The sequence below is a fragment of the Colletotrichum graminicola genome (assembly GCF_000149035.1).
Source record: "Colletotrichum graminicola M1.001 genomic scaffold supercont1.1, whole genome shotgun sequence".
NCBI classification, from domain to species: Eukaryota; Fungi; Ascomycota; class Sordariomycetes; order Glomerellales; family Glomerellaceae; genus Colletotrichum; species Colletotrichum graminicola.
In genome coordinates this window covers 973,307-999,687 of record NW_007361005.1, presented here as the reverse complement: position 1 = coordinate 999,687, position 26,381 = coordinate 973,307, and the positions used below count along the sequence as shown (strand labels likewise).

General features: G+C 52.6%; 7 protein-coding genes across 7 annotated transcripts; 1 reads left to right on the top strand and 6 right to left on the bottom strand.

Moving 5' to 3' along the window:
• Positions 1 to 3,587: 3,587 nt before the first annotated feature.
• On the bottom strand, positions 3,588 to 5,388 carry GLRG_00259 (tannase and feruloyl esterase; the record flags this gene model as incomplete). The annotated part of the gene is made up of 4 exons (XM_008090944.1): positions 3,588 to 3,625; positions 3,697 to 4,297; positions 4,387 to 4,796; positions 4,857 to 5,388. 4 exons carry the CDS (start codon positions 5,386 to 5,388, stop codon positions 3,588 to 3,590), a joined length of 1,581 nt encoding a protein of 526 aa, XP_008089135.1.
• Positions 5,389 to 7,731: 2,343 nt separating this feature from the next.
• On the bottom strand, positions 7,732 to 9,552 carry GLRG_00258 (C-x8-C-x5-C-x3-H type zinc finger protein; the record flags this gene model as incomplete). Its single annotated transcript, XM_008090943.1, has 5 exons — positions 7,732 to 7,788; positions 7,865 to 7,996; positions 8,052 to 9,128; positions 9,212 to 9,355; positions 9,466 to 9,552. 5 exons carry the CDS (start codon positions 9,550 to 9,552, stop codon positions 7,732 to 7,734), a joined length of 1,497 nt encoding a protein of 498 aa, XP_008089134.1.
• Positions 9,553 to 11,520: 1,968 nt separating this feature from the next.
• Positions 11,521 to 12,338, top strand: GLRG_00257 (protein kinase domain-containing protein; the record flags this gene model as incomplete). Its single annotated transcript, XM_008090942.1, has 2 exons — positions 11,521 to 11,829; positions 12,042 to 12,338. A coding segment is annotated over one exon (228 nt), but the record flags the coding sequence as incomplete, so codon positions are not given.
• Positions 12,339 to 15,046: 2,708 nt separating this feature from the next.
• GLRG_00256 (metalloprotease) lies at positions 15,047 to 16,023 on the bottom strand (the record flags this gene model as incomplete). Its single annotated transcript, XM_008090941.1, has 2 exons — positions 15,047 to 15,116; positions 15,203 to 16,023. The coding sequence occupies 2 exons, from the start codon at positions 16,021 to 16,023 to the stop codon at positions 15,047 to 15,049; spliced, it is 891 nt and encodes a 296-aa protein (XP_008089132.1).
• A 1,316-nt stretch (positions 16,024 to 17,339) lies between these two features.
• On the bottom strand, positions 17,340 to 17,897 carry GLRG_00255 (acetyltransferase; the record flags this gene model as incomplete). The annotated part of the gene is made up of 1 exon (XM_008090940.1): positions 17,340 to 17,897. One exon carries the CDS (start codon positions 17,895 to 17,897, stop codon positions 17,340 to 17,342), a length of 558 nt encoding a protein of 185 aa, XP_008089131.1.
• Positions 17,898 to 18,966: 1,069 nt separating this feature from the next.
• GLRG_00254 (increased rDNA silencing protein 4) lies at positions 18,967 to 21,204 on the bottom strand (the record flags this gene model as incomplete). The annotated part of the gene is made up of 1 exon (XM_008090939.1): positions 18,967 to 21,204. The coding sequence occupies one exon, from the start codon at positions 21,202 to 21,204 to the stop codon at positions 18,967 to 18,969; it is 2,238 nt and encodes a 745-aa protein (XP_008089130.1).
• A 2,105-nt stretch (positions 21,205 to 23,309) lies between these two features.
• On the bottom strand, positions 23,310 to 25,865 carry GLRG_00253 (microtubule associated protein; the record flags this gene model as incomplete). Its single annotated transcript, XM_008090938.1, has 3 exons — positions 23,310 to 25,378; positions 25,438 to 25,696; positions 25,755 to 25,865. The coding sequence occupies 3 exons, from the start codon at positions 25,863 to 25,865 to the stop codon at positions 23,310 to 23,312; spliced, it is 2,439 nt and encodes an 812-aa protein (XP_008089129.1).
• Between the last annotated feature and the right edge of the window lie 516 nt (positions 25,866 to 26,381).

Below are 26,381 nucleotides of genomic sequence, written 5' to 3'. Positions count from 1 at the left end.
TCGACCACGCTCTGCTATGAGTTCATCTCCACGAGGAAGCAGGTGGACCCATCCAAGGGACAGTATAACCAGTCGTATATTCTCCTAGAGCGTTCGAAGTTGATTAGTCGTGATGCAGAGGCGCGGCGCCTAACATGGCAATTCCGGCCCACCATTGGCAGCAACATAGGGGAAACGTCAGGAAGCGCTACTGCAAGCATGAGCCGCCGCAACGGGACATTGCTTGTGGAGCAGAGAGGGGGCCGCTACCCTGCGATCGGCGACCGCCTCTTCTTTGGTAGGCTAGTTTACTGAACGAGGGTTGTCTTCTTTCAACTGGGGTGGGCTGTCTCGGATTGGACCGAACCATGGCGGGATAGCGGACTAAGTAAGATAACCAACTAACATACGATGTCGCCGTTGTTTATCTGATGGACGAACTATACTTACCGATGGCCGTTCTTGACAGCATTTTCAACCTCATGATATACATGGTCGATCTTACCGATGTAATGTATCCGTACCCAGGGTGTATATACCAGACCATTGGGATGCCTAGGCGTTGCATGGAGATCGGGTTTTCACCTAGATAGCTCCCCGCGTGGAACTATAAGAGGACTTTTAACAATTTTCCGTCCATAAGGTGAGTTGTTCCTTGGCCCGGAGTCGCATCATCGTCATGGCTGCGAATGCCCGCTAATGGATGAGTGATGGGTTCTTGATCCACCCCGTCTCTCCACACTGCGAAGTGACAAGGGGCTTATGATTTGGTTCACATTGGTCCCTTCATCCGAATTTCCAAGTTACCTTTCCCGATCGTCGCAAGGTATCATTCTTTAGATGACATCGATTCCAATATCAATTGCTTCGTTCTGGACGAAGCGTACAGCATACCGGTAGTATTTGGAGCTTTCCGGATAATAATAGGTAGAATATGATCTTCACATTCTTCAACTGTCAGGTTCCTGTGGCGGCACCATGTAAGACAACCCCCTATGGGAAAGGGCACTCACTACCTGTTCACTTGCCGCAGCAGACATGCGCGCATACTCCTTTAGCACCTTGTCGTACGAACCCTTCATATTCCTGCAGAACCCTGGGCGGATTCTTACCGACGCCAAGAGACCCAACACCCTTCATCAGCCGTTTTAATGATCAGAAGCCTGAAGAAGGAAAGTGCAAGCACTCATGTGGCCTAGGCTGAACAGAACACTACTTCTGGAACATGCTATCCCGTCAGTTGGTCTTGGCGACCATTCCTCATGAGTAGTGGCATTGACTCCTTAATAACGGGGAGGATGCGCCACGCCACAGTACCGTACAATCCTAGCTGTGAGGGCCTCGGCCGCCAGGAGCCGCGAGAGGCTCGGACATCTCGTAAGGAACCGTCAGAAGCCCATAGACAGGGAAGCATGTGACCCACACTTTCTGAAACATGAACTTACGAGAAAAATCCCCTGATATCGAGGTCACTTCTCCACTGATTGTACGGAGTAGTTAGTGTGAGACAAGGTGATATATGATTTACAAGGCCTTAATTGCTAATCCAATCAGCGTCGTCGTTTTGCGACTTTAGGCCGACGTTAAAATGTTACCGCTCAACAATTCAAGCCCGCTTCATGCAGCACAGTTCACCAAGCGAACATAAGATAATCTAATGACCCTGTCATTCGGGTTTCCCCCTTCTCTGGAATAGGGTGATCTCGCTTTTTGTCTTCGTGATCGGCCCACCAGGTTGAATAGAGATAAGCAATCCCCGATGTCTTATATTCCCATCTGCGGGATGAATAATGACAGCTGCTCGGCATTATTTCTCCGACGTGAAGCCTAGAGTAGTCTGCAAAGTGCACAAACTATAAACACACGCAGTACAAAGGCCACCACCGATCAACACTAAACGAAACTCCGCAATTTTGGAACACCCTCGCGTTACCTTCCCGTCCTGTCATACACTGAGGCTCTATGAAAACCGTTTTAAATTTGTAAAACGCAATTGTGCACACACTCCCACATGAGGTTGCTAGCTTGCTGGCAGCGGCCGATGCGATGCTCGACGAAACTGGACCATGACCAACGATGCGGAACGAGCGAACGGATCACTGGCGACAAGCCCGGTGTCTCAAGACGTTCTCCATCTCCACGACACCTCCGCTGCTCAATAGTGTCATATCAAGAGCAGGAGAGTTGTCAGGTGACGACGCTGTATATCATCTGCACAAGAAGCTGTCAGTTTCTACAGCCAGGGAACGGTCCAATATTAGAGCCCAGCAGTACCTTCTGTCTATTCGTATACTTAGATAGTAAATTCCCCAATATCAGTCCACTTGGTCCAAAAAGACGCAACAATCCTGCCTCCTAGGGCCGTTTCCATAATACAGTCTCTAATTCCTCAAGCTCAGGGCTCAGGAGTGTAAGTAATCAAGAGGAAATATTCTCTCCAGATCCAGCAGGAATTACAGACAGTAATTCATCAAGCCAGCACCACTTAACATACTTAACCAGACCAAGATGCTTACAGGTTATCCTCAGTACAAATGTACCGTCGTTCCATCTGCAATACTTTAGAGACCGGTAAATTGACTTTCGATCGAGGCTCGCACAGGCCGAGGATTCTTCAGATCCATCATCATTATTGCGCACCAGCCACCTGGAGTCCCCAGCTGTATCCGTTAACCAGGTCTCAGTAGCAATTCTCAAGCAGAGCGGCCTCTCAATTCCTTGCAAATAGGAAAAGTCCCAAATCACCAACAACAGGCTGGATCATATTAAAAGACTAATGAGCTTTTAGCTTCTCAAGTGCAATTTTAGTCTACTGCACTTTAATACTTTCAACTTCAAGTGTGCAACGTAATACGTCTATCATGCAGTAGTAACTATTTTAAAGTTTGATTAAACAAGCAGGGAATAACCTATAGGCGTTGCAGACGTGACGCAGTAACGTCCAACTCTGGTTCATTTAAGCAATAGCTGTCAGTAGTACATTTAGAGAAAGTAAATTTAGTTCATTACTCAGTAACAGAAGACAACTCATGGCTTATTCAAGTTGCTCAACTGGTCTCTTGTCGCCTAACAGTTGCTACAACCTTACCATCCAAGCCACATTTCCATACAGCAAAACATCCAAGGCTCTTTAAATTTCCTATAATAATGTTTCCAGTCAAGCCTTTTCCCATTAGATGATAAGTGTTAGGAGCAACTTAAAGAGAGCAAGTTCCGTTAACCATATAAATTCACCTCTCGTATAGCAATTATTAACATAACCACTTTAAAACAATTCCTGTATACTAATATACAGCTAGGTAATATTAAAAACAGAGGTTAATATAAAGCAGGGGCTGTAGATCCAAGACGCATTCTAGGTATATTATATTACTAACGATACACCATAAAAAGCCACTAAACTTGCCTCTAATAATAATATTCTTCACAAGTATAAGAATACAAGTCATCCGCGTTGCCCCCAATGTACTTTACAGCGCGAGGCCACCGGCATATCTTTCTCGTTCTTCCACTTCCATCAGCAGGAGCAATTCCAAGAAGATCCTCCGGAGTCTTTCCCTTCTCAACCCAGTCCACAAGGGCCTCCAGCGTGTTTTGCGTGCCAGGACTTAGGGATAGGTTAACGCGCCACCACAGTGACCACCTCCTTAAAGCGCCAGTCATGTCAGCCCAGTTCGTTAGTAATGAGCGCAACATCTGCCGTGCGGCGCTACTTACCAGGGATCATGAACAGTGAAAGCCATTCTTGTCTCTCGCCGCCTATAACCCACGCAACCTCATTCAAGTGATCGATAGGCCAAGCAGCCGCATTAAGTGGATCGGCCCAACCCTGCGTAACAAGTAGCTTTCCTCCTTTCGTCTGGTAGGATGTGAGGTTGGGACTGATGGCGTCGATCAAGCTGCCCACTTTTTCATCCATCGCGTCTACGTCGGTGGCCCAGTTGAAAGTGCTGCCGTTGTAGCTCAGGTCATCGAAAACCATATTCTGGAGCAGAGGAAGGGAGAACGAGAGTGAGAGAGTGCCTTCCTGGTACATCCATTCTGATTCGGTGCCCAGATCAAAACCCGGATAGAGGCTGGCGTTGGTCTCTGAGTGGCGGGGCCCGGCATATATTTCCTTGGCTGCTACGATTTGTTCTGGCGCGAGGCAGGTCGATGTATTGTTCGCTCCGTCTTTGCACGCCAAACTTGCGATGTCGAACTTGCAGGCCAGTGGATTCTCGAGAACTCGATCTTCAACACCATCTAAAGCGTCGCATTGGTCCAAGACTGCATCTTTGATACGGTCTAGTGATTGCTGTGGTAGAAATCTCGAACCCTTCGGTATGTTAGCATACGAAAACATATGGCCTAAGGGTACCACGGACCCAGAGGGTTCATAGGTAGGGTTGGAAACTTCCAACTTACAAGTGTAGCTTGTTGGTTCCACAGAAACGATAATGCAAGATGAGAGTACCAGTTTCCGGGACTTCCTGCAGCTATCCCGTCGAACAAGTCGGGATGATATTCGGCCAATGCAAAGCCCTGGTCACCCCCAGTGGAGCAGCCTTTGTAGTAGGAATGGTGAGGTTGCTTTTCATAATAAACGCTCGCAATGTCCTTTGCCGGGGGTGTGAAAAGCGCGATCGAGTTGCGGATCCATGCGAGGACTTGATTCCGGTCATGAAGATAAGGTAGATTAACGCCGCCTGGATAAGCATTGCTGCCGTTGTTTTCAGAGGCCCGGTGGCCGCTATCGCCTCCTGCAGTTGCGAAACCTTTGTTGATGTTCTCTAACATGGCCACATAGTCGATAGTGCCAGCCATGCCTCCGTTGCCTGTCGTGGTCAGACCAATCCGGTTTCTTGGCCATGCCGAATTGTGGGAAAGTTACTTACCGACTGCCAAAAATCTGGCATTGTATACATCCGTATCAGGGAGCCATACTTCAAAAAAGACATTGTTGTTCTCAGGGTACGGCACACTGCCGTTCACGCGGCAAAAGGAAACAGAGTTGAACGTTCCAGATACGTTCAAGGAGTTGGTCGGTACAAACCCTGTTTCCACAGAGCCAAGGGTTAAGATTGATGATCTTATCAAATCTGGTAATACGTCACAGCTGGTGCTCGAATTTGCACTCCCTAAGGCGTGTGATGGCAACAGCAACAAGGCTAAGGCCAGTGTTGCAAAGATGATGAAGATGAGCCGATTTGAAAGCCGTCTGTCCCCCCATGTACTGGGCTTTCCACTTAATATGGGCTTTCCATCCTTCAAATACACCCGCGCGATTTCGGGAAGAGCCAGTACATTATCGTTTGTGGGGCAGCTCGTCCGCTCAACCAAGGCCCTCTTTTCCCCGAGGGGGTTAACCGAGGACACGTAAGCTTGTCGTTCCCCGGCACCGAAGCCGTTGAGTTGATTTGACAGCATAGTGAGGGGCTACCACAAGGCTGTGTGTGGGTGGGAAAACGATGGCGGATCAGTCGAATGTCCTTTGATTAGCCCTCTGGGGTCACGGAGACTTGACAGCCATCAAGAGTTGCAACAAGATGCTGATCGTTGGTTGTCCGGTCGTCGACGCCGATGGCCGCGAGCTATGAGAGAGCAGAACAAGTAGAATCTAACCAGGTCCCCCCTGGTTATTGCTTGCATTGGAAGATGCAATCAGAAGGAAAGAAGGCATGATCCCCGTGTCAAGGTGGTGTCAATGCTCCTTCGCGCGGGGTTGTTAACTACTAGCTCGGCCGAGCATGTCCAAACCTCATTAGCCTGCGGAATGTTGGTCATATTGAGTAGTCTTAACCACTGAAGCTTCTGGAGATAGACACATGACTTCTTATTGACCCCACTATGACTTACCGGCACACTGGGTTTGTGTGCTCAGTGCACAGCATAGGAATCAACGGTAAGAAAGCTCAATAAAATAATATTGAGGCATAGTGAGAAATAATGAAACAGTGCTTGAGATGGTACAGCACGAGAAATATCTCTATTTGTCGGAAGGACTATAGATGGGGTTAATGCATCAACAAGAACGTTCTTAACGGGTTGTAAAGGCATGTATTCTCTAAGATGTAGTGGTTCTGGCCGGGTGGAAAGTGGCCAGTTATATAGACCTTCTGGCAACTGACTTGTGCGTGCGAATCCGGCTGAAGTGCTATTCCAACACTATTCAATAAAGTAGCAAGCTCTGCTATGTGCAAGAACTATCAAAACGTTTGATTCGGGTTCCCCGACGCCACGGTACAGAATCCAGATGTCATAGGTAGGCAGTGGATCATTGGCTTTGGGTAGCTCGGTCGGGTCCGTGTTCGGCACTTATCATTTGCCGATCCATCCTTTCCACTATCCCGCATAAGGTGCTGGCCCCGCCAAGGATGACGCAGCGCGCGTATAACCAGAGCAACTGAACTTGGGAGAGGTTGTAGCATCCGGGCCTCTGTGCAACTCCTGGGTCAAGCCGGCTGCGATCATAAAAATGTTCTTATCCAACACCTGGACCGATACCGTCTAATGCTGGCCATGCCCGCTGAAAACCAGTAGCTAGTATCCATGCATGCTGTCTGCCTGACAGAAGCTTCAACACGACTGAACTCATGTACGCACAAGCCACATGCCTGATCTCGACGGCCTTGAGACGAGCCGCTGTTTAGTTTCCGGCTTAGATAGAATCAGGTCTTCGTTGACATCACGCATATCAGAAGAAGCGATGTTGTTGTATTTTTAGGTAACTATTCTTTTGATAACGCCGATCCTATTTGCAAAAGGAATAAAGGGCTCTGACTCGGCTATCACCAGCCCGCGCCCAGTGCCGTCCTGGGTCTTCTAGCTAACTACTAACTATAAGAACTACTAACTATAAAAAATTCTTATACTAGCCATCTACTCTTATACATATCAAATAACAGACATAAGTTGTGGAGGAGCAACGATATCGCCATGAATGTGGTGGTATTGGTGGTGTGTAACTAGGAGGGAAAAGGGCTGCTGGCTGGCAAGGTGAAGAAGCTGGTGAACCCAGTGGCCAGAGGTCACGTGAGTGGACCTCACCACCAACATAAGTAGTCGCATTTGATATGTTCTACTACACATGTTTCTCGCTTTCAAAACGCCCACAGCACGCGCCTCGGAGGGTTGCAACTCGGGCCAAAAATAGCCAAAAAGCTAAACAAAATGTTTAAATTTGCATGTGCGTGTAGTGCTGACTAGGTAATTTTACACCATTACCAAAGCAAGTCTGACTTGTGCGGCATCGTCGCTAACGTTGAGCTATGGTGCCACCTGCAGGTACCTCATTCCGAACGAATCAGCAGCGGCTTGAAAGTGGGGTTGATGATAACGGGCCAATACACACGGCTAGTAGTTGAATGGCGGTTGGTTTAGGCAGCAATTGTGATGTGTCTTGGTGGTGTTACTGTCCGTTGGGCTTTCGTGATGTTTGATTCCTGACGGGTGTTGTCTTTCGCAGCCTGTGGATCCGGAATAGCAGACGCTGGGATAATGCACTTCGGAAATCATGAGAAGCTAGTGATTTCTTGTTGCTTATGCTATGTTGATGCTGTTGAACAAGCTTTAGAATAGCCAAACCGCCTCGCTAAATAGCTACCAACCCCAGCACCTCCCCGAACGTCATCGTAATTCTGCAATTTCCCAGGCCAACGCATCCCTCGGTCACTCTAGTATGATTTGACGTCCGGAATTCCTGAGATCCTCATGCCACGTGGTGATCTCAAGCAGTTAGATAAATATAACGCGGTGATTGAATGTAGGGGACTAAAGCTTGTCAATGATCTTCATGCTTCCATCCTCGAAGACCTTGACTCGCGGTTTCTGTCATCGCGGTAATTAGCATGCGCAGTTAAAGAATTCAAAGCAAGGCACCGGGGCATTTAGTGGTTGGACATACGCCATCGATATTGTGCAAACCCTCAAAGCGGCAATAGGTGTGGTTGCAATCGCGGAACCATTTGCAATGGTGCCCAAGAGTACAACCGATATCGACGCACTCGGAAGCCATACTGCATGGTATACCACGAGACTAATTCATGTTAGCTTCGAGATTGGGCACTGTTGTCGCTGGAACCAGAACCCACCTTTTGCTTCAATACCAGCAGCTCTCCCGTGCTTAGCTTCTCGCCATGAACGTAGTAGCATTCTGGGTTCTTGCAATTGTTAAGAAGATGGTAATTGTTGCAAAAGTTGCCTTCTCTGCTCATCCGATCCTTGAACCTCTTTTCTGCTGCTGGATCTATCTTGGGCAGCGGCTCATCGATGCGCTGGCTGTCTTTGTTGAGCAGGTAGTACTTGCGGGCTGGTGCCTTCTTGGCAGGGGAGATGTCGATCGTCTTGGGTGCCGTTGGGGCTCTGGTTACGGCAGTCCACTGAGTTGTCGTTGTCGACCGCGAGTCGGTAGAGGACGGGCTGGTGATGCGCGAAGGGCTATCGGCCGCAGGCCTCAGAGGTACGCCGTTATTAGCAGAGTTGGTATGGGCCACGCCGGCTGCTGGTCTAGTCGGGGCGACAACCGGTGCGGCTTTCGGAAAGGTGGCGGGTGGCGGCATGCTCGCGATGGCAGGGCGCTGGGCCCTCTCAGGCAGCTTCTCTGACATGAACACCGACTTGAAGCTAGCCCTGTGGAAGTTGAGCTGCTTGAACCCCTCTTCGGCCGGCGTCGTCTCGATTAGGGTGAGCTTCCTAGCCACCTTATGATCCAACTTATAGGGCTCAAGGACGGGCAGATATCCGTTATCGTGGCAAGGACCGAAGAAAATATGCTTGCACTGGGTTATGCGGACCATGACGCGAAGCATCTCGCGGATCTTGTGATCAGCCGACTCCTTGCCGGAGCCGACGTCGACGAAGCTGAAAAGGGGCTGCGCGCGGCCGAAGCCGCGTCCAAACTCGGATAGGGTCCTTTCAGTCGTGGTGTTCGGGACGATACCCGAGGAGTGGAGCTTCTTGGCGAGCCCGTCAACGTTGAGGACTACCTGTACGATGATGCTCCAGTCCTCGCTGGCAGCCTCGGGATAGGCTTCAGTGACGTAGTTCTTAATCTCCGTCCATAGGAGATAGCCGGCTTCAGCGCCGCCGTCGGCGCCTTTCTTGAGCAAGGTCTCCTGGAAAATGGCGCCGTCGCCATCAATAATCACGAAGACAAACGGGTTAGATTCCTGCATGCTATGTCAACTTGTTTGCTCTCATGGAAATGCCTCGAGCTCATGGTGGTGAGATTGTGTGAGTGTCCTTGACATACATTAGCCTTCTTTAGTGAAGATACTTCCTGCCCCAAGTTATTGGCCTTGGTCTGCCACATTCGGCGGGACTCGACCTCGTTACTATAATCGTCACACTTCTCGCGATAAAGCGCTTGTAGTTGACCGTGCCGTGCCAGGAGCTCCTTCAATCCAGAAACATCAGCAATTTATCACCAGAAAGCACTTTGCACCCGTCTTAACTGCCTGTTATGAACCGGGGAAGGCATCTGTTAGGACTCGGAGCCAGTCTCACCTGAATCATCTGATCGCGAGAGTAGTCATTGCGTCGGAAGATTTCCAGCTGCTGGGCATACTGGCTTAAATCCTCTAAATGGTCCATGTCGCTACCCTCATGCGTTTTGACGCCAATCACTCAGGAATCGCCTAGTGTTTGTCTCTTCGCTAAATGCTGCTTTTGGACTGAAGAATGGTGCCTAGTGAGTGAGCGACTGGGTTGGATGTGGAATGAGGAGATGAGACGAAGTTGGTTGAAGTTTTTAGGATAAACCGGAGAGCTACTATTACTTAAGCTTGATTAAAGGTGTGGTGGGGATCTCTCAAATGGGGACAACCCTTAAACCGTCAGGCCATTCAAAGCGCTAGAGGGGGACATTGTTCTGGCGGTATAGCACCACCGTCAAGGTACATTGCAATCCCTGCATACCCCAAGGAGGAGTGTCCTTTGCTGAGCTCATCCGTTGTGAACACGGCCAATAATGCCAACGTTTTCTTTCCAGATCCTATGTCTAGCTGTTTGTTCAGCTGCGGAGACCCACAGAGTATGCGACTTGTACTCCAAGCGTACGTGTGACACGCTGTTTTGTCCCCGACTGGGCCTCTCTCTTTGTCTGTGCTCTCCTGTTGTATCCCTCCTCAGGTTGAGCCATGCTTAGATATTTAGACAGCATTGTGATAGCGCATTATGATGCGACGCTCTTTTAAGGATAAAAGGAGATCTGAATGATCCATACGACATTACCCGCTTTGAGACAAGACGCTGAGCGGCACTAAGTGACCGCAAACAGAAGCTGTTGGCCCCTGGCAAATGTAAGCAAGGTGACGTATAGTTGGAAACCCATTCAAGCAACATACATAATGCCGTTTCAGCCAACACAAACACAAGAAAACGACAACAAGCGCGGTTGATTGCATGCTGCAGCCCCAACACAACTCAAGAGCCAAAAGTTCAGTACTTTCGTTGCATACTACACATCATTGTTATAACCGCCTTTACTAGGTTTGTGGAAGTAATGTTTGACGATGTTAACTGTAGACATGTTGGTACTTGACTTCAAATTATGTATAAAAGAACTTGATGTTTCGTCACCTCCATAAAGACATGTTTTATACGAATATTAAGGTCCTCTAAATATGCCTTGATTGCTTCAATCGCTTACTTTAGACTTTGATTAATGGGGTGGAACAATCCTGCAGAAACGCAGGCTAATCTAGGGTGGCTGTTATGGAAATGCCTTCTTCTCTCATAGCTACAGTGCTTTACATGCGTGCAACACCCTCTATCGAGCGCGTATGGGTTTCAATTAGACTAATCAGTGGTGCAAAACATTACTGTTAGGGACTAACCACAGTTAGTTAGTAAGCAGTTTCTCTGGAAATAGATAGTAAAGGTGGCTAATAGCACCCGCATAACAAAAAAGATAGCACACCTAAACACTCTATGCACTGTTATAAACAGCACAACACTAAATATAAATACATAGATATATATATATAAAATGGTTAGAATTAATACTAGTATGTTCTACCTACTATTAAATATATTTTCCCTATATCCTAACTGCGTCTTATAGCTGTGTTAGTATAAGAAAAAACACTTGTTAATAGTCTTAGGGTAGATGTAGTGTGAGAAAGTACTTTAGGTGTGCCATCTTTTTTGTCATGCAGGTGATGGTTAGCCGGTTAAGACCCACTGGACCTGCTGGCTAACTATTAGCAGCTACTGTCTCTAGGGGATCCCATGCTAGACCGACTAACAACACCTTAACACACGCGCTCATTAGTAGCTAAACATTGACTAATCTCCCTCCCGGGCGCAGGAATGCGTCAGTTATAGGCAAGGGATTCCTTCAAGCGCTCAATCGTTCTTTACAACCTTATGCTATAGAACCAGACGCCCAATGTTAACCGCCTTAATAACGCTAACTTCACTATATAAGCACATTAACAACGCTAAAGACTTAACTTCTATTGTCTAGGGGGCTATCATCCTATAAAGATTAGGTATAGACTTTAAGACCAATATATTGTTATACATAAACTCAGTTTTAGTAGTTAGTTAACCATTTAGCTAGCGCAAGACAAGCAATTAGCCAAGTATGTGGCCATTAAAGTTAGCATAGCGGACCACAGCTCCCAGGAGGTTAACATTCTGAGCCAATTTTCCACCTGTGCCGTCAAGAACGTACAGTTTGGCAGAAGTTTAATCCCTCAGATGCTAGATTGCTTTAACCTCAACAGACTAAATAGAACATATCTATGCTTTATTACTGCGCCAGCAAGGTGCAACGTTGCCTAAGTCTTGAAGCCAGGCTCTGGCCCGTTCCAGCTTCATGTCGCCAGATCACTTGCCGCCCAGCTTGCTATAGCAGTTGCATACGTCCATTAACTAGGTTATGTTCACAGGGGTGAGTACATATATTTTGCCCCTCTTGTAATTCCACTTGTGATTCCTGGCCATCTCTAATAGTAAGTAGATCTTTATATAGGAAACATCCTTCTCCAGTTGCCAAGCCTTGATCATCTTTCCGCCAAGCAACTATATAAAGAATTTGATCCGCTAGAGCCTGAACCTGTTGTCAGAGTTAATAGACAACCGCTCCACCAGGTGTTCTACCCCATGTCTATCCGCCAATCTGGCTCGTTAAGCCTAGCAATAAAGTCACCCTTACTAAAGCTAAGCTCGTTCTTGCTAATTTTAGTACAGTGTTCTGCCCTACACAGGAATCAAGGTTTAAGTCCTACACGCCACTTTAGATCCGTCCACCTAAAGCAAGGTTTAAACTAACAACGCCGCTGTCGTATATATCTGATATCTGGAGTCTCAGGTGTGTAATTTGGGGAATGCTTAAAGTAGGACCATTCCTTAATAATAGGTTATTTAGGCCAGATGATGCCACTACAGATCAGGTCCATGCCCTTAGATTAATACCGGATAAGTGGTAGGAAACTTAGGAAGGGAGGTCAAAGCAATTCAGCAAAAATAGGAGGCCAAAGGAGGGGCGTAAGGTATGGACTTTTAATCAACAGTTTCAAGATGCAATCCAGGAACCAAGGAGGAGAAGGGGACTAGAGACAATAAGCAATTCAGAACAGGATGCACTGTTCAAGATGATACAGGGCATGCTCGTTTTTAAACCTAGTGATCGTCTGAGCGCAGAGGAAGTATTGCTATCGGATTAGATGAGGACGTACACGATTTCCAAAGCCAAGAAAACTTGGGAACGGAAGTTGCTCTGAACGACCTCTCGCTCACAAATGGATGCAGTTTATGCATACATTAATATATACTCCATTAAACCCTACGACCAAACGACTACAACCATCTGCACGTAGCGACCTTACCGACCTACCACGCTTTCACTACGACCCACCCTACATATTGAAATATAGTATAACGTATCTAAACGTGTTGAAATGCCGTCTCCATGAGTGTCTCAGGCACACTCCGAAGTGTGGTTTGCCCAAACGCACTAGAGCGTATTTCGCAAGTCTCAGAATTCATTCTAACAGCTAGAGCTAGCCTAACAATCCTACTATCAAGGGGACAAGTAGCTTGCTAGGATTATGTAGAGGGGTAGTTTGCTGTTTCTAAGACTAGAGCAAGCAGTTTACTAAGCCTAGGATGAAGGGAATAGGTAACTTACTATTCTTAGGATTAGGGGGCTTACTTGTCCTTATTAGATTAGGGAGAGGAAACTAAATAATTAAGAAATAGGTAGCTTCCTGTTCCTGGGGCTGGGTTGACCGGACGTCTTGTTACAACATACTGTGATAACAAACGTGGGCCTGCAGTTGCCACTGCTACAACTGCACTTAAGTGCCATCATGACACATTCCTGTGGTGAAAGGAAGAACGGCTGTTTCAACATTCTCCCAGCCAGGCGGGGGACCGCCGGTTGATAGCCGCAGCTTGGCGCCATGTAGCCTAGCCCTTAATGATTAGTCCCTCGCATGTTGAACTGACAACCCAATGGCGTCTCATTGGCGACGTAGTCATTTTGTAGATGTAGGCCTCGTTTTCTGCAGCCCCCTCAAATGCGCCTTTATTGTGTTAAGATGAGCTATGGAGATGGAGAGAAAAACCACGGCGGGTTAGGCTCGCCGGTGGGGCGCCGGCACTCGTGACAGGCTGTATTGCGTTTTCAACCTCGCCTCGCTTACGGGCGCACCAGGCCCGTCATTACAAGTCATTCTAGTCAAGGCCCGCCCATAATGACGCCCTTATCCATAAACACGCCATGTCCTGGCTTTAGTCACTGCGCCTGGCATATGGGATGACATTTGCTTTCCATCTGTGAGACCTGAAAAACATCAATGTAAGCACAATTTTACTGAAATCATTTCAAAAGTCAAAAGTCCAGTCACCACTTCAAATAACGCCTCAGCTAATTTCCAGTTGGCAGCCACATTCCCCGCGTTGATTCAAAAACTATCTGGTCTGCCGTATCAGCTGGATGCCACCGTCTTTCCACATTCCTGCAGAATAGTAAACATTGTTTTTTCGAATGATTGAATAGCCGAGGTGTTATTCCAGCGGTTGAAGGGTCTGAGTCTGATTCAAAAGAGCGGCCAGTCCCGCACGAAAGGAAAAAGGTCTTGATGTATGTAGCCAGTCTCTCATTCAATACGGTATGCTGGCCATGTATTTTCCCAGTCTTCTCTCATTAGCAATCACTGCTTTTGCAGCAACATCCCAAGCATCTCGCCCATCCCGTCGAGATAAGGTATCATGTCTCTGTGAAGATGAAGCTTGGGATATCACAAGGCGATGGCTTGGCATCTTCTCAACAGGCGGCGTTTCCAGCAAAGAAGATCTTGCTACCATCGTATCTCCGAATATCAAAAGCTACGACGCTACTTTTGTTCCTGTTGTAATCGGAATCGATGAGCTATGGGACGTCCTCACCGAGTCGGGCGACAGAACCACGACCGATGAGTTGCAAACGCCGAATTTCCTCCTACACTCTTGCGACCAGATTGCGTTCAGCTGGGAGTACACTGCTGTCACAACTGGCCTGAATTCGTGAGTTTGATTGTGATCAGTTCGATATATGCAAGCAGATCATTGATGGCTTTTGTAGGACTGTTCCAGCGGGAACCCCCGTATACGTTACTGGAAACGACATTCTTCGGGTCGACTTGAATACAGGGTTGGTTTCTAACGCGACATCATGTGGAGATTGGATTTTGCTGGCTCGTCAACTAGGCGGAACTTGTGACATTTGAATAGTTATGGCCCTTCAGAACCTGTTGAGTAACTCGGCTGAGCTTATAATGAACATGCCAGTATGAATTGTGAAGGTGATTGTCAGTTTTCAGTTACTCAGTAATGTTTTGAACAAATTACAAGGCATTGTGTCTGCCAGCCCAGAACTTCGAAACACAACAGGCTGGCACTTTCTGAATAGCATATCAAGTTTAACCTACGGCTTTCCCCGGTGCACCGTTTCAATAACGTAAAACGAAGGCTCAAAAAGTTTATGGAGTCTACTGTGGTTTGTATCGACTTGACACTGGTCAAAGGATCATTGCATCCTTACGTTATACCACATCTGCTAAGGCATTATACACGCGTTGCTCCTTTGCCCGACATTCTATTTCCTTCTCCATCCGAAAAAAGTTGAGAACATACGGTCTGCCTGACCAGGTGTGAACTCATTCGTGCTGTAGCTTCACGGTTAACTTGGAACATATAATCGATGGGGAAAAAAAGGCTCTGAGTGACCGAACGAGACCCGAGGGATACTGACCAATCGTCCGCCGCGTAACCCATGAAGTTGTGAACGGGATCCAAGCCAGGAAGGTCCGGGCAGGTATCCAAGCCGGCAGGGCAGTCATACGCTTCTACCCGCTGGGCAGGTGTATCCGCAACAAAGTCGCCCGGGTTGTCAGAGCAGCCACCGGCGAAGGTATGGTTGAGGCCGAACCAGTGACCGGCCTCGTGGACGGCGATATGGCCCTGGTTCCATGACTCGAAGCCGCCTTGCTCGACGGTGAGGCCTGGCATGGTCATGGCGCTGATCTGGCAGGAGTCGGTGTAGAACTCCAAGCTGCCGGGGTCTGTGATGACTGTGGGGAACTGGCAACGACCTGTCGCGCCGGGCGCGTAGCTGCTGTAGAAGTAGAGGTTCATGACGTCGTATCCGCCTTTGCGGGTGGCCTTCAGGTAAGCGTTGTACTCGTCCTCGTGATTCTCCCAGCCGTTCCCCTCGTTGACGAAGAACCCCGACCCAGTGAGGTTGTCGACGACGCGTTCGGTTGAGTTGAGGCGCAGGTTGATGTTGTGCTTCGCAAAGGAGTCACGCAGGACTTTCCACTGGGCGTCGACAATCTCATCAGTGATGAGATCCGCTTGGGCCTCGGTGCTAGCGATGTGGAAGTTCACGTCGACTGTGACGTTGCTGGGGTAGTCTTGGCGATCAGCCGTCAAACCAGTAGATTGGACAGAGGTATCAGAGATGGGGCCATCGTCAGAGACCTGACACCCGCGCCGGAAGGGAATGGGCTGCTCAGCGAGGAGCACACTGCTGGCGAGGCCCAGCGAGGCCATTCCGAGGATCAAGCTCTTCATGTTTGCAGTCGTCTTCATTGATTGGCACTGAGGTCTGAATACTGAAAAAATGTCGCGAGGTGCTCCGACTTTTATCTCCATTCTCTCTCTCTTCGTGTTCCGGTCTTGGCTCGACTCAATCGGGATAACCCAGCAGTATCCACCTCCCTCGTATTGCTGGCATGTCTGTTTAGCTCAGATTCTCATTGGCCAATTCAGCGGTTCACGCACCTATTTCCAGATTCTCAAGCATGGTTTATGTTGCCAACAGCCGTCGACTCCATCCCCTACCATACTACTGGCATGACGATCGATGATCACTTTATCCCCAACTGACACCTTCCCAAACAGGCCTAACTTACATTGGGACCAGATAACCTTGTTTGATTGGACTTGATCTCGATTGCTTTTTTTACTTCTTGATCCGTTACACAAAAACCTCGGCCCGTGATTGATAATGACTGGGGGCGTGTGAGTTCAGCCAATGCCAACGTCAACAGCAGAGAATACCTATGTGATTTCGCACCACGCTCCGTAAACCATCTTCTCTATCAAATTCTCGACAGATGGCGGCGCTAGGTGGCAAGTCTTGTGTTGTCTCCGTGTTCCAACTTGCAGTTGTTGTGGCCGATGGGGACGCTCCCACAACGGACGAGATCAGGTAGGAGGACAAATAACATCCCGGACATCGTAGACAAGCTTCATCATTGTATGCCGACTTGGTGATGAACGCATTGTGTAGCCTACGAGAGTCAGGTGCAATACTGAGCTCGAGCATTTGAGAATATCGAACTCTGCATAGGAGGACCTACCGGACCTCTAATACAGCGGATCACTGGTAAACAACCCTCCGAGTTCTAGTTTAGATGATATAATGGATGATAAACGGGCAAGCTTTCGATATCCAGCGCGAGACGTACAAGGTTCCACTGTGGGTCGGCCAAGGATCCCAGGCTTAAGCAGATCGGGTGCTTGTAAGCCTGCCTTGCTAATGGGGGGTTCAAACCTGGAAGGGACTGGTGAAGCAGGCGCCTTAGAACAAGGTTAACAATAACCGACCTTTGGGTTCTCCTCGTCCTACTGTCGTGCCACTTTGTCGACGCGGCAGGATTGCCACGGCTTCCACCAAGCACCATGTCCTCTCCAACTCTCATTCTGCACACTCGCGGTGTAAGTCTGATGAGAACGACCCCCCTCCACAGACCGAAACACGCGCAAAGCTACGCTGATATGCTGTATATCCGGGGGCCCACGTGAGCACAAAGGACTCTCTTCCCCTTCCCTGCTCTGTCTACCCGCCGCCATCCACTATATCAAACGCAACCCTCCCCGCTCCCTCACAACTCCTTCTCCAAGACCTCGAACCACAAATCATCCCGCAGCGCCGGGCCGTCCACGAGCTCCGCGTAAGGAAACCCCCTCCGCTCCCCGGTCCTCGCGTACCCCCTCCGCACGTACCACGCAATCAGCTCCGCCCGCGTCCAGATGACGCACATCTCCATCCGCCGGGCCCCCAGCCGCGCGCGCGCGAACGCCTCGGCGTGCGCGAGCACCGCCCGCCCCACCCCGCCGGCCTGCCGCGCCGGGTCCACGGCGAAGAGGCCAAAGTACGCCACGGCGGGGTCCGTCCCGCTCCGGGCGACCTCGCAGCACGCCAGCAGGGGGGACGAGGCGGCGGCGTCCGTGACGAGGAGGACGACGCTCTCGGGCTCGGTGATCTTGGCGAGGAGCCCGGCCTCGTCGATGCGCTTGTCGGCGACGAGGTCGGCCTCGGTGGTCCACCCCCTGCGCGAAGAGTCGCCGCGGTAGGCGGAGCGGATGAGCGGGAGGAGGACCGGGACGTCGGCGGGCGTGGCGGGGCGGAAGGACAACCGTTTGGGGGCCGCGATGGTCATCTTTTCTTTTCTTTTTCTTTTCTTTCTTGTAGGCGTGTTCGATGGGCTTCTGCAGTAACCAAAGCTGTGTATTGTCTATGTGTGTTTCGGTATGGATGGTGAGTGTGGTGTGGTGATGTGGCAGCCGACCAAATGAGCTGCTTTTCAGGGGTACAAGAAGGGTTTCTTTCCCAACCCCCACAGTCTATGCTGGGCCGACTTGTCAAGGGAATACGACGTGTTGGACGCAATGGATGGATGAATATAGTAGGAAGAGGTCTTGGGGACTTGTGTCAGCTCAGTGGAAAGGGCGACGCAGAGAGAGGATATCGTGATATGTGGAAACCCCTCGTCGAGAGAGCTGCGCGAATTGAATAATCGATGTAGGTCGCCCCTATCCTTCATAAAATAAAGTAAAAAGACCACATTAGTAACAAAAAGAAGGCGGCTCCGGCCTCGGAACCCCACCCCCCTCAGCGATCCACACCGCCTGGGGCCATGAACACAGTCTCCCCCAGCGGGATGCGCAGGGCGAAGAGCAGGGTATATGCCGGCCAGCCTTTGCGACGCTGTTCAAGGCGGGGGGGAGGAGGGGGTTAACAGCGACATACACTAGGTGTAGCAGCTGGTTGATAGGGGAGTTTACATGCTTTTTACCCCCCCACGTTCGTGACTCGAGATGAACACCGGCGGCGCACCGTGGCGCCTCCTTCCTGGGATTCACGGCTTCACGACGTGCAGAAGGCACCACTGGACGGGGAAAAAAAGAAAAAAAAAAGACAGGCTGTGGCTAATGCCTTGCTCTCGCTCACTCATGTCAGAAATCAACGAGGGACCAGGTAAGAAATGGGTATTCGCTCGACGCGTCAAACTCTACATCAAGAAGGGGCTGGCTGGGTATGGGGGTGTGAAGGGGAGGGGGGTATCAATGCAAGCGCGCAAACCAAAGACGCAGATGCAGATGCTATGTGCCATGCCACTTCTAGAATCCTCTTCTTTCTCTTCTTCATCTTCCTCCGCCTGTATTCATCCCGCCCTACATCACCCCCTCCCCGTTGTTCGCGGGCGGATCCGTCCGGAGGACCACCCGTCACTTCCTCCCCTTGGGCGGCGACGGCACAGTGACCCCCAGCGCGCTGTCCCACACGCTCGCGCTCACCCTGGCCGGAATCTTGCGCCCCCGGAGCCGCTGGTCGATCAGCCACATGCCCACCACGAACTCGGCCTTGCCGACCATCCCCCTCCGCCCCCGGTCCACGAGGTCCCACACCTCGGCGAGCTCCTCCGCCGGCAGCCGCGACCGGCGCCAGATCTCCCGCGCCACCACGTTGACCACGCAGTCGCCAGCATCGGTCGGCGCCGCCGCCGTCGGAGGCTGCAGCGGCGACGGGCCCGGCGGGTTGAGCAGCAGCCTGCCGCGGTTGCTTGCCCACACGGCCTCGTACCGCCGACGCTCGCGGGGGGTGATCTCGTCGCGCCACCGCCGCCGCGCCCCCTCGCGGTGCGAGTGCTTGTTGCTCGCCCGCTGGTGCCTCCTCTTGCGGATCTCATCCTCGTCGTCCGACTTGGACGGCGGCCGCCGCAGCGTCTGCCGCAGACGCGGCGACCTTGTCCGCTGCTGCTGCTGCTGCGCCGAGTTGCCCGTGTTGGAGGGCGTAAGGCGTGCCGCGGCGAGGGATCCGGCCATGATGGCGTTCGAGAGAGCGCTCAGCGGCAGGTTCGTGTTGGAAGAGGCCGGGGTGCGCCAAGGGGCCGTATGGCTCGGTGAGCTGTTCGCCGAGGAGCGCCCGGGAGTGCTCTGGGTGGATGATACCGGACGGGGAGAAGGGACCGCGAGAGGGGCGTGATGGGGTACGGCTGTCTGGCCTGATTCAGCCGATACAAACGTGTCGTTAGAGGAGCTTGTATCAGCAGTAGAAGGCCGAGCCTCGCGATCGGAGCGACGGAACGGCTCCTGCAAAGGGCCATTGCCATAAATCGATGCTATACTTCGGGGCTCGTTGAGCGGCGGCGCGTCTGCTTCTCTGGGCTTCCCACCCGTGCCCCGCGGTTGTGGAGGTGTCGGGGGCCGCAGCTTGGCCCGGGACGCCGGCCTCGTGGGCTTGGGGGAGACGACCTCGGTGTCTGCCCTCTTGATCACCGGCGGCGAGCTGGGGGCGGTCTGCTGAGCCTTGGGCCGCGACCATCTCGGTTCGGGGGTGGCGGGCGGCAGCGGCTTCGACTCGGGACTCGTGGTCTGCGTGATGGGAACCCGCGTGAGCTGTGACTTTGACCGTACCTCTGGCACCTCCAGAGACATCGGCGTTGTCGCCACGGCAGGCTGCGTCTTTATGGCCGGCGGTAGCTGCTCGGGCTCGGACCGCTTGGGAGAGATCCTCGCCGGCGAGAGCAAAGGCTTCACGGGCTTGACGGGCTTCGGCGCGGGTCCCTTCGCCTGCGGCGTAACCTCCTCTATGGGTTCTAGCCCGTCGACAGTCACAGGCGTTACAGGCCGCAGCTTCGGCTTGGGGACCATGGGCCTTTGGGCGCCAGCCCCCTCAGTCTCCTCCTCCACAATTCCCATTCTCGAGGCCTTCGCCCTCGACGGGCTGAGGTCCCTATCTGGCGTCAGCGGCCGCACCTGGGACCTGGCGCTGTCCCCGCCGCTCCGCTTGACGGGGTCGACGTCGTCGGACACCCTCTCGAACATGGCGAGCAGGTGTCTCGTCGCCGGTATAGAGCTCGTGTCGGGCAGGTCGAGGCTGCTCACGACGCTGGACGACCCGGCGCTGCCGCGCCTGCCCATCTTGGCACCGGCGAGGCGGGCGTTCTGCATTTGGTGCAGCTGGTTCAGCTGGGCGGGCGTCAGAGAGGACGGGCTCGCGTGCAGCTGCGGGCTAGGCGAGGCGCTCCGCGACGCGGCCAGGGTGGCAGCGATGTAGCTCGGGCTCTTGGGGTCGAGCCTGGTGTGCGGTGTCAGGTGCGAGGGCGTGGAGGTGGCGGCAGCGGGGCTCGAGGCGAGGAAGTTGGACATACGATCCCGCATGTCAGCGGTCCCGTCGCGGCCGAAGCGGTCCCTGTCGTCGGGCGTCGTGGCCAGGCTCGTTCCCGTGTGCTGGCGTTGTACCGGGCTCGCGCTCGTGCTCCGGTCATGGGCGGAGGCGGCAGACGCGGCGATGAGGCTCGTCCCGCGACGGCGGCCGGGGGTGGGTTTTGGGGGCGGGATAGGCTTCGGCTTCGACTTGTTGAAAGCGAGGTTCGCGCCCTTGAGGGCAGCGGCCGCATCAGAGGCACCACGGGCGGCGGCAGAGGAGGAGGACGAGGGGTGGTTATGGTGGGCGCTCATCATCGTGGCGATGGACGGCCGCGGGGTGTCGCGGTGGGAGAAGGCAGCATCGGAGGGTGCTCTTTCTAGCAAAAAAAAGGACGGCTCGGGTGGTGATGAATCAATGGATCGTCAACGTTTCGGTCATTATGGGAGCTTCGTCATGGGAACCGTGGTCGGTGGCCGCGTGATGGCAAAGCATCCAGGATTGGTACGTGTTGTCGTCGTGGTATTTGGACAGAGGGCGTCTGTTTGGCGTCGAAAAAAACAAAACAAATAAATAAAATAAAAAAGGAGGCTGGCGAAGAAGGTTCGATGCCCTCTCTCGGATCCGGTCGGGCTGGGCGGTAGGCAGAACGAGAGTGTGGAAATGGATCACATTCGCATCCCGGCGGCTGAGCTCCAGCTTCCTGCGGAGATGCGCGCAGGGAGGGGGGGGGGGATGGATGACCTTTGATGGCCGGATAGACGGGGATGAACTTGACACAAGGAGAACGAGAGTGGGAACATTGGTACAAGATGGAACGAACGGGTAGCTCGTCGACTTGCAGGAAGGGGGAGCATTCTGCGTAGGGCCCTCCCTCGGAGCACCTATAAGGCTGAGACACGGCTTATTCCAGCGAGGGAAAGTCCTGAACATAACAGAACTGCGGTACTGTTACAAGGCGGTCCCCCGTAAGGTCGTACAGGTTTTGCAATGTACGGATACACCCTCACTCAATACCTACCTACACTCGGGTTTATCAGTACCAAGAATAGGGCGCCTTTTCCTACCAGCAACCACCGCCAAAATGCATTCTGTTTTCTGTCACCCGAGTCCTCTAGGTACACACCTACCCAACTCGGTACCAGAGACAGAGGGCCGAGACACAGCTGTGGGGGGGGGGGGAGCGGGTGCTGTCTCGGACAAATGACGCACACACACTCACACAAACAAACACCAAGGAACGTCACCGAAGATCTCGACATCACCGGCGTCATAATAGCGGAACCCGAGCAACTGGGTAGCTACACCACCTAGGTATCTAGTAGCTACTTACCTAGCTAGGTAGGTAATGTAGTGATCTACTGTAGGTAGCTAGCTGGCCCGTCGCTTCTCCCTTATAAACACCGTGGCGCGCGGCATATCCCTTCCCTCCTCCTTGCCCAACTCGCCCTGCCCTGGAACCTGACAGCTACGCCGTCCGCCCGTCTGTCCGTCCATCCTTCCGTCTTGCCTCTCTTAGCTCCCGTCGTCCTTTGTCTGACCAGATTTCTGTCACCGCTGCCTTCGTCTTGCATTGTTCCTACTGGCTGTACCGCATACACTTGGCCCGAACCCCGAATCATCGGCATATCGAGAGTCAGGTAATCGACAGGTATGAGAATGAGTCATGTGTCTATCCATCATCTCGTTTTTCCATTTCCTACACTAGAGAAGAAGCAGCAGAAAAAGAAAATAGACCTCTTATGCTTGATGGCCAGACACAGGCAGGACAAAACAGGCAAAACAGGGGGAAACAAAAGCTGGCAGAAAAAAAGAGACCAGGAAGACGAGGTCCGCTCCTAATCCAGGCCCGAAGCGGCCATCTAGACGCCATGAAAGAACCAAGAACTCCGATGCCACCCATCCTTCCCTTTGCTTCGATTACTAGGGAAAAATTTACCCAAATATGGGGGGTATGTATTTCCGACAAAAAACAAAAAGGTGAACAGTCGTTGCGGCTGTTGATGATCGGGGAGAGTTTTTCCGGGTTGGCCATTGAGCACAAAACCTCCAAAATGAGACCAAGAAGAAATCAAGCCTCGCGGCCCACGCCAATCCCATATGCACGGAGACAAGAACCTGCAAATCCCCGGCATGGTCCTCCGCTCCCGTCGTCTCCTCTCAAGCACAATCAGACAGATACTAACGACACGAGAAGTAGAAGCCAAGAAGCGTCCGCAGCAGACACCGGGAGATCCTCGACGGCATCGCCGTCGAACAGTAAAAACGGAAAAAAAGGGGGGGAGACATGTGTCGTGACCGAATGCATCGTTCAGACGTAAGAAGCGTAATCATCCGACATTATCATCAGCTTGAAGAAGATTCAGGACTGGCATAGAACGGCACCAAGACGTCAAAAGACGCCGTGCTTCCTTCTTCTTCTTCAGTATCCGTCTTCGTCTGTCCACTCGCTGCCCGAGATGATGCGGTTGCCCTCGCCGTCGCTGTACACATGCCCGCCAGGTGCCGTCATCGGGAAAGGCCGCTGTCTCTTGGGATCAATCGCCGGCGGTCGGTACCCCCCTTCCAGCTCCATGGGCTTGCCGCGGGCCGCCCGCACCTTGGCGTAGTACGTGTCCGTGACGTCTTGTTCAGGCTCGCTGGCGTCGTCGTACGTTTCCCAGTTCTCCGAGCCAGTCACGTTGCTAGATCCGTTGGAAGAGTTGGAGATCTGTCGGGGTGGCGGCGCTTGGTGATATGAGGAGGCAGGGTATTGGCGTAGGGTCGAAGAGTGGTATTCGTGCTGAGAAGAACCGGCCGAGTGATGAGAGCTCTTGGAAGCGTACGACGCATGCGATGCGTGCGAGGCGTGCGAGGCATGCGAGGCATGTGATGCGTGCGATAAGGTTGAGTTGGCTCTCATCAGAGACGAATGCTGGCAGTCATCATCATATGGGTCTTCCAGCTCGACCTGCCGCACAATGCTGCCACTCAGTCCCGCCGACTTGTACGGGTTCGCGGGTATCTCGAGCTCCACCGTGTTCAGATCCCGCATCCTTGGCGGGGGAGCACGCATTTGACCCCCACCGCGGACCGTTGCGTACGCGTCGATCCGAGAAGCCGGTCTCTCGGGAGAGGTGTTGCCGTACTTGAGGTTCGCCAGCGGGGGGCGCGCCGGGATTCTTGAAGGGCTGCCCGGCGGCCTGTTGAGAGTCTGCGCCCGCTCTCTAACGGAGCCCATGGCAGAACCCGGGCGGAGTATTTCCTGGCTTTTTGCATGTGCAGAGACGGGCCTGGTCTGGCTTGTGCTGGTCATGCTGTTGTTGGTGTTGGAGCGCTTGATTGAGATGGGTGCAGGCGTAGGAGCCGGCGTCCTGGCGCCGTTCCGCGTTGGAGGTCTGGCCGTGCCGGTCGTGCTGTTGGCCCTGGCATGTCCCTTGGGTCTCGTGGTGGACGCCGGAGTCGCTGCGACGCCGGGCGTCTTGGATCGCGGGCCGGGGGCCGGTCTGCCTTCTCCCTCGAGGACATCCAGGTATCGCTCGCCGTGGACGAGGAACGGTCGTCCGTACTCGTCCTCGAAGCGCTCCAGCGTCTTGCGCAGATCGGCGGCGATCTTGGGGAGCTCCTTGGCAATGCGCTTACGCATCTTTTCTTCCCTGAGTAGCTTGCCAGGGTCGCGCTTCTCGCCCTTTTGCCCTCGCATCATCAGACGAGAGGCGTCCTGGCTGGATGCTGCCAGCTCGTCCCGCTCCTGGGTCAGGCTCTTGTGCCTGTCGATGAGCTCGAGTGTCGGCGCGCGCTGCTCCTTGAGAACCTCCAGTCTCTGGATCTCGCGCTCGTGGGCCTCGAGAAGGGCGTCGCTATACACGTCGGAGAATGCGGGGGTAAACTCGAGCATCTCGTCCTCGGAGAGATACAGAGCATCCCACAACTCCTGCAGCTTGTAGCGGGCGTCTTCGACGAACAAGTGCAGGTTCTGTCGCTTCAACTCGTTCAAGCGGTTCAGCTCGTCTTCGAACTCGTTAATCTGCCTCACACCACAGCCCCGGTTGCTGTTGAGGAAGGCCTTCCTCTCGCCCATGTCCACCTCAAGTTTCTCCCAGAGGGCCTCGACAGCCGCCTTGAGGTCCTTCAGGCGCTTCTCGCGGTTCTTCTTCTCGTCCGACAGCTTGTCGCGTTTCGCCTTGAGTCGGTCGAGATCCTCCTGGTGCAGGCCCAACTGTTCGGGCGAGTCGCGGTAGTTTTTGACAATGGCGCTGTCGGTCTGGGCTTGAGGAGTACCCAGCTCGGCCCAGAGCTGGATGATGTTCTCGCACACGGACTTGACCGTGGCGATGCGGCGAGTGTACTCTTCATACACCCTCGTGAACTCACGGTCGAGCCTGTCCACGTAGGCGGGTGACAGATCGAAGTTGGGCGGGATGGACTGGTTCGGACCGGTGGGGGGTAGGGGAATCTGGACAAACGTCGCTTCGAGGTGGGACGAGTATGATTCCAGGGCTTCGACAAGTTCTGAAGAAACCGTTAGCAGGATGCCCAAACGGTGTCGCGTCATGTCTGGACCGACTCACTCTTGACCTGCTCGAAACGCTCCCTGTGCAAGCGGGCAATCTGCTTATGCTTCTCCTTGAGCGTTTGCAAACAGCGCGTCAGGGGATATGTGATCTGAAGGTCTTCATTTGGGCCACGACGGGCGCGGCTGTCGTCGAGCGATGTCTCCATTTGTTGAATCGTGGTGATGATGCGCTCGGCTTCCTCAATCATGTCCTCTTTTTCGCTGGTCACGATGTGTACCTGATCGGTGAGGGTCTTGGAAAGGGCCTCGAAGAGCTGTAGCAGAAAGCGGTCAGTAAAGTCAGCACGTGGGAGAGGTGCGGGAGAGGCGTACGGCTTCCTCGCGCTTCTCGCGATCATGGTTGGGAACGCCAATCTCATCAAACAGACCGTGCAGCTGGTCGATAATGGTGTTGACCTGCTGAGACAGGTAACCGGTGTCCATGGCGAATTATGTCGACAAAAGGGAAACCCAGGATAGGGAGACGGGCGAAACAAAAAGGTGGGTGGGCTGCTGCGGGGGGTATAGGTAGTGTGTACTTGGTTGCGATTATTGCAGTGGCGGGGGATTCTTGTAGGCTAGGCAGTAAAAAAGAGTGGGTGCAGCGCAAAGGCTGGTTCGGTTGTTGATGCTATTCACAGTAGCGGGGAAGCGATGCAGGTTGCTGCGAAATCGACGGGGGGGGGGGGGGGGCTGTAACCGAGCAAGTCGATTTGTTGTTTACTTTGCCTCGGGGTGTATGTGACGATGGGCAGACGAGTTCCTTTGTTGGCTGGCCTCTTTGCGACAGGCGACGACGATGGATTGCGAAGGATCACCGAGAGGCGTGCGGCGAGTAGTGCATCGTCCGGCAAGGGGGATTAAAGGAGAGGTGAGAGATCAACCTGCAGTCTCTTTGGATCTTGTGAAGGCGAAGAGATTTGTCCGAGACTGCGAACCGGGACCTGCTTGACGATGTGG